The sequence below is a fragment of the Neodiprion pinetum genome, chromosome 1 (assembly GCF_021155775.2).
Source record: "Neodiprion pinetum isolate iyNeoPine1 chromosome 1, iyNeoPine1.2, whole genome shotgun sequence".
Taxonomy (NCBI): domain Eukaryota; kingdom Metazoa; phylum Arthropoda; class Insecta; order Hymenoptera; family Diprionidae; genus Neodiprion; species Neodiprion pinetum.
In genome coordinates, this window is record NC_060232.1 from 19,426,872 (window position 1) to 19,431,303 (window position 4,432).

General features: G+C 52.8%; 1 protein-coding gene across 1 annotated transcript; it reads right to left on the reverse strand.

The window, feature by feature from the left end:
- Nucleotides 1-285: 285 nt before the first annotated feature.
- On the reverse strand, nucleotides 286-2,860 carry LOC124222065 (uncharacterized). Its single transcript, XM_069138148.1, has 5 exons — nucleotides 2,774-2,860; nucleotides 2,555-2,665; nucleotides 1,816-2,404; nucleotides 1,138-1,668; nucleotides 286-1,091 (listed from the first exon to the last, which is right to left on the reverse strand). The coding sequence occupies exons 1-5, from the start codon at nucleotides 2,858-2,860 to the stop codon at nucleotides 286-288; spliced, it is 2,124 nt and encodes a 707-aa protein (XP_068994249.1).
- Nucleotides 2,861-4,432: the final 1,572 nt, after the last annotated feature.

A 4,432-nucleotide genomic window follows, 5' to 3' on the forward strand; every position in this document is an offset into this window, starting at 1 on the left:
TTCTTCGATGTGTGCGAAGTGTTTGCGCGTTGCGAAGGCTGCCAGGAGTTCCCTGTCGTAGGGGCTGTATTTTTGCTCAATGGGTGAAAGCTTTCACGAGTAGAAACCAAGGGAATTACGCACGCCGTCGACGAGCTGCTCCAGGGTTCCACCTATGGCTGTGGCTTAAGCATCCGCCGTGAGGATGATGGGTGCGCCTGGCTGCAGGTAGCTGAGCGTGGCGGCGTCAGCTAGCGCTGTCTTGCAGGTCTGAAAAGCTTGGAGAAGGGGTGTAGTCCATTGCAGTTAAGTTTTGTCCGTCTTTTTGTTGCCCTTGATGAGATCGTGTAATTCTGCCTGTGCGTGGGCTGCGTGAGGAATGAGAGTGCGGAAATAGTTGACTGCTCCAAGGAAACGGCGAAGGTCGTAGACCGTAGTTGGCGTGGGGTATTCAGTCATTGCCTGGGCACGGTCAGGCGGCACTGAGAATCCTTTTGAGTGGACTGTGTGTTCCAGGAATGTTACCTGCTGCTTGCAGAATTGGCACTTGTTCCAGTTGATTTTGACCTTGCTTTTTAGTAAGGTGCTAAAGACGGTGGGAAGATGCTCAAGGTATTGCTGCTCGTCGTTCGAGGCGATGAGAAAGTCGTCGAGATAGACGTGCACGAAGTCTAGATGTCCTAGGATGCTATGCATGTATCGCATGAAGGTCTGCGTCGCGTTCCTGAGGCCAAGCGGCATGTCCAGAAACTCGAAGAGCCCGAACGGCGTGGTGACGGCAGTCTTTTGAATGTCATTCTCTGCAACCGGGATCTGAAAGAAGGCTTTGCAAAGATCGATGACTGAGAACCTGTTGCATCCGTGTGGCTGCCGCAGAAGATCCACGATCCTAGGGAATGGGTATCTGTCTGGGAGCGTTTGAGCGTTGAGCGCCCTGTAGTCGCCAGTGGGTCGTAGTTTGCCTGATTTGAACGTGGCCATATGCAAGGGGCTTGCATAGGGGCTGCTTGATGGTCTGATGATGCCAAGTTGTAGGAGAGCCTGGTACTCTGCCTTGGCGATTTTTAGCTTGGGGTTCAGCAGCTGGCACGGCTTACAGTGGACGGGTGATCCTGAAGTGATGATGTGATGCCGCACGGAAGCTCTGCGGCCTTGTACCTGGCCGTGATCCTGGAAGCTTCGTGTGAAGGACTGGTGGACAAGGTCTCTGACCTGTGTGGAGCAGCCCTTCGAAGAGTCCTGGTGGCGGCGAAAGTGCTGAAATGGAGTGCGTTTGTGTTGGAGCAAGCAGCCCGTTGACTGAGCACGAGGCGATCTCGTCGATGAGGCGCTTGCGTTTGAGGTCTGGTAGTAGTCCGAAGTGGGACAGAAAATCTATTCCGATGATCGGCGTTGAGATGTCTGCCAGCACGAAGGACCAGACGAAGTTGCGGCGAAGTCCCATGTCTAGCTGGGCCAATCTGCGCCCGCGACACTTGATGATGGAGCCGTTGGCTGCTGAGAGGTTTGGATGTGAACTGCTGCGTGCTGTTGCAGCTGAGCACGGCAGGATAGAGACAACTGAGCCGCTTTCAACCAGGAAGCGTGTGCCGGTGTTCTTGTCGAACACGTGAAGCCTCGTTTCCGTCCAGGGGTCGCTTGCTGGTCTATCAGCATTAAAGAAAGCTGTGTGCGGTGGCTTGGCTGGAGCTGCAGCCACAGTGTTGATTGGGCAGATGCCTGGTGCGCACAGCAGACAGCAGCGCTATGCGTTTCCCGAGCTGCTTGGCTGTTGGTTGAAGGAGCTGGGCTGTAGGCATTTAAGCGCGTTGGCACCATGCTTATTGTGATACCAACATACTCCTCTGAAATGCTGGCGGCCGCTAGAGCTAGATGAACTGCGTTCTCGCCTGCTGTTGTTGGCGTTGCTTCTGTGATTGTTACCTCTGTTGTCGTTGATGTGTTGAGTTCTGGGCGGACGACTGACGCATGTGTGGATGTTTCTGCAGAGCGTGATGATCTGCGCCATCAGCAGTTTGAGGTTTACTAAGTCGGATGTGCGCTGTTGTATAGCGTTGATGTCTGGTGCTGCGATGGCGGCTGTGGAAGGTAGCATGGGAGACTCCAGCATAGCGTCCGCTGCCTGAAAAAGTTCGTCGACGTTCTGAGTTTTGAAGATCCTGAGAATTTGACGGGTCTGTGACGGCAGAAGGTTGGGCCATTTGACTCGTAGAAGGTCGTCCGTTGCATTGTCGCCGACGAGCTGCATCATCTTCCGGTACAGCTGCGAGGGTTTGCCGTCTCCCAATTCCAGATGATTGAGCGCCTTGTCTATTTTGCGCTCCGGCGAGTCTGCAAAACGTTGGATTAGTCTAGCTTTTAAGATGAAGTAGGGATTCGAGGCAGGGATGTCCTTGACAAGGTCGGCTACCTCGATGATGGCCGTCTGGTTGAGTGCAGGTATCGTCAGATGATATTTATAAGTTTCTGAGATTACCTTATGCGTGTGAAAAGCTGATTCGAGTTGCACAAACTAGAGTGTGATCTGTTCCGGCCAAAAAGAGGGCAGTCGGACACTAGTCATCGTCGTAACTACCTGGGCGTCGTCACCGGCTGCGGAAATGTCGTCGCGTGATGTGAAGAGCGTGCGCCCGATGCTGCGCTGTGGCGTCTGCTGCTGGTTATCGAGCGAGGCGTCGCTCGTTAGCTGCGAAGAAAAAGAACCAGTGAGAGCCTCAATCACGGTGTCGTCTGTCGGTTACGGGAGCGTGGCGTCCAGGTTCGATGTGTGGTCTCACAGCGGCGTGTCCTGCACACTGTTGGCCGCGTGAACGACGTTGCTAAAGATTGTGTGAGCGCTCGGCGGAATGTGCTGGTCGGCGAGGATCTGCTCGTCTGACATGCCCTGTAGCGTTGAGTTGAAGCAGACTGCGCGTGGCTGATGAAGAGTGTGTCACGTTGCGCGCGTGGGCTTTTGCAGGTTGGGGTTCACGCGCGCATCTTTTTGAGGTTAGTTCTCATGCACGCGCGGTCGCTCGAGGTTGGAAAGCACGCACTGAGGCCTTGCTAGAGTCGTGAACAGTCATGCACGTGGCCAAGAGAATGCATGAACCTTACGCTTGATGCGAATTGCACATGGGTACGGCCGAGGCTCGCATGCGCATACACAATGAGTGAGGATATGCGGAGCCTGAGTGCACGTACTCTGACGCTGCTACGTGCAGCTTGCAGCCTATTGTAAGCCTTTGCTTGTTGCCTCAGCGTGAGGCCAGCACTTCTCACCAACGAAAAAGAAGAAAACCTGTACTGTCCTTCGGTGCGTGTTCATATTACGTTGAGGTCACCAATTTAGAGTCCTGGGAGTACACCGCGTGGCAGCCTGGGATCCGCCAGGAGTCCCGCGCACTCACGCACTCCGAGTGCCTGCGAAGGCAGCTTGTGTCGAAAGAAGGTGAGAAGCAAGAGGCACTCATTGTACTCAATGTGAGACTTTATTCACAAGGCGAGAGCTAAAGTACAACTGCACATGGATGCCACATGTGTGGCCGCGCGTGTGAGATACTGAATTTGCGCTACGGAGCTGGCGCGGAGCTTGTGCTCTGTAGGCTGGTCGACAGCGGAAAAAAAAACGGAGCGTGAGAACCGACTTCCCGTCGAAAGCGTGGTTGCCGCTAGAAGATGGCGCGCGGCTTCAGTATTTGCTTGCGCGTCCTGGCGCGAGCGCCAGTTGAGCTGCTGGCTGATGTTGACAAGCTTAACGCCTGCGATGGCGTGTATGGCAGTGGTGCCACACCTTCCGTCAAGTGGTGCTCTCTATGACTCTAAGATGTAACTGACCTTTCTTTCCAGTTGTTAATCCCTTCCGGTTTTAGTCTGTTAAGAATGCGAGTGACTGAAAGAGCTGTGTTACTGAATCGCCAATAAAAATAAACATTATCTTTTCTACGGTAATATGCTGAACATTCGTGAAATTTATTTTCTACCGACCTCCCTTCCATCTGCTGCAACATGATATGGGCCCAGATACATCACACTGCATAAAAAATACACGAGAGTGCTCAGTGAGAAAAAAGAAGAAAACGTGTGTGACCACGAGGCGCGTATACCAGTGACGCTGCCATAATGGCTTCCCACATGAGAGCGTGTGTGTAGTTTTGATTCTAATAATTCACCATTTCCTTCGAATTTTCCACAAGAAATATAGTGAAATTCGATGGCAAAAATTTCCAAGGGTGGAAATTCCGAATTAAGGCCGTGATGGTCGCAACAGGGGTCAGCAATGTTGTGAATGGGAGTCGAGTCATGCCGGTCGTCAAGACGACGCCGGTCTCGAAAGCATGGATGCAACGCAAAAGCGATGTTCATCATCTCGTCAGCTATGGATTATGCCCAGCTAGAATGCCTCATAACGTGTCGTACAGCTAAAGATATGTGGGATGAGTTGTGTCGCATCCACAAACAGAAATCAGAAAGT

What these genes read in the sequence shown, in the direction of transcription:
- LOC124222065 (XM_069138148.1), bottom strand. Translation starts at nt 2,860, where the DNA reads ATGTCAGACGAGCAGATCCTCGCCGACCAGCACATTCCGCCGAGCGCT. An exon ending in CAGCCGGTGACGACGCCCAG is followed by an intron (nt 2,405 to 2,554) that starts GTAGTTACGACG and finishes GCACTCAACCAG; the next exon opens with ACGGCCATCATCGAGGTAGC. An exon ending in CCAGCATTTCAGAGGAGTAT is followed by an intron (nt 1,669 to 1,815) that starts GTTGGTATCACA and finishes CTGTGGCTGCAG; the next exon opens with CTCCAGCCAAGCCACCGCAC.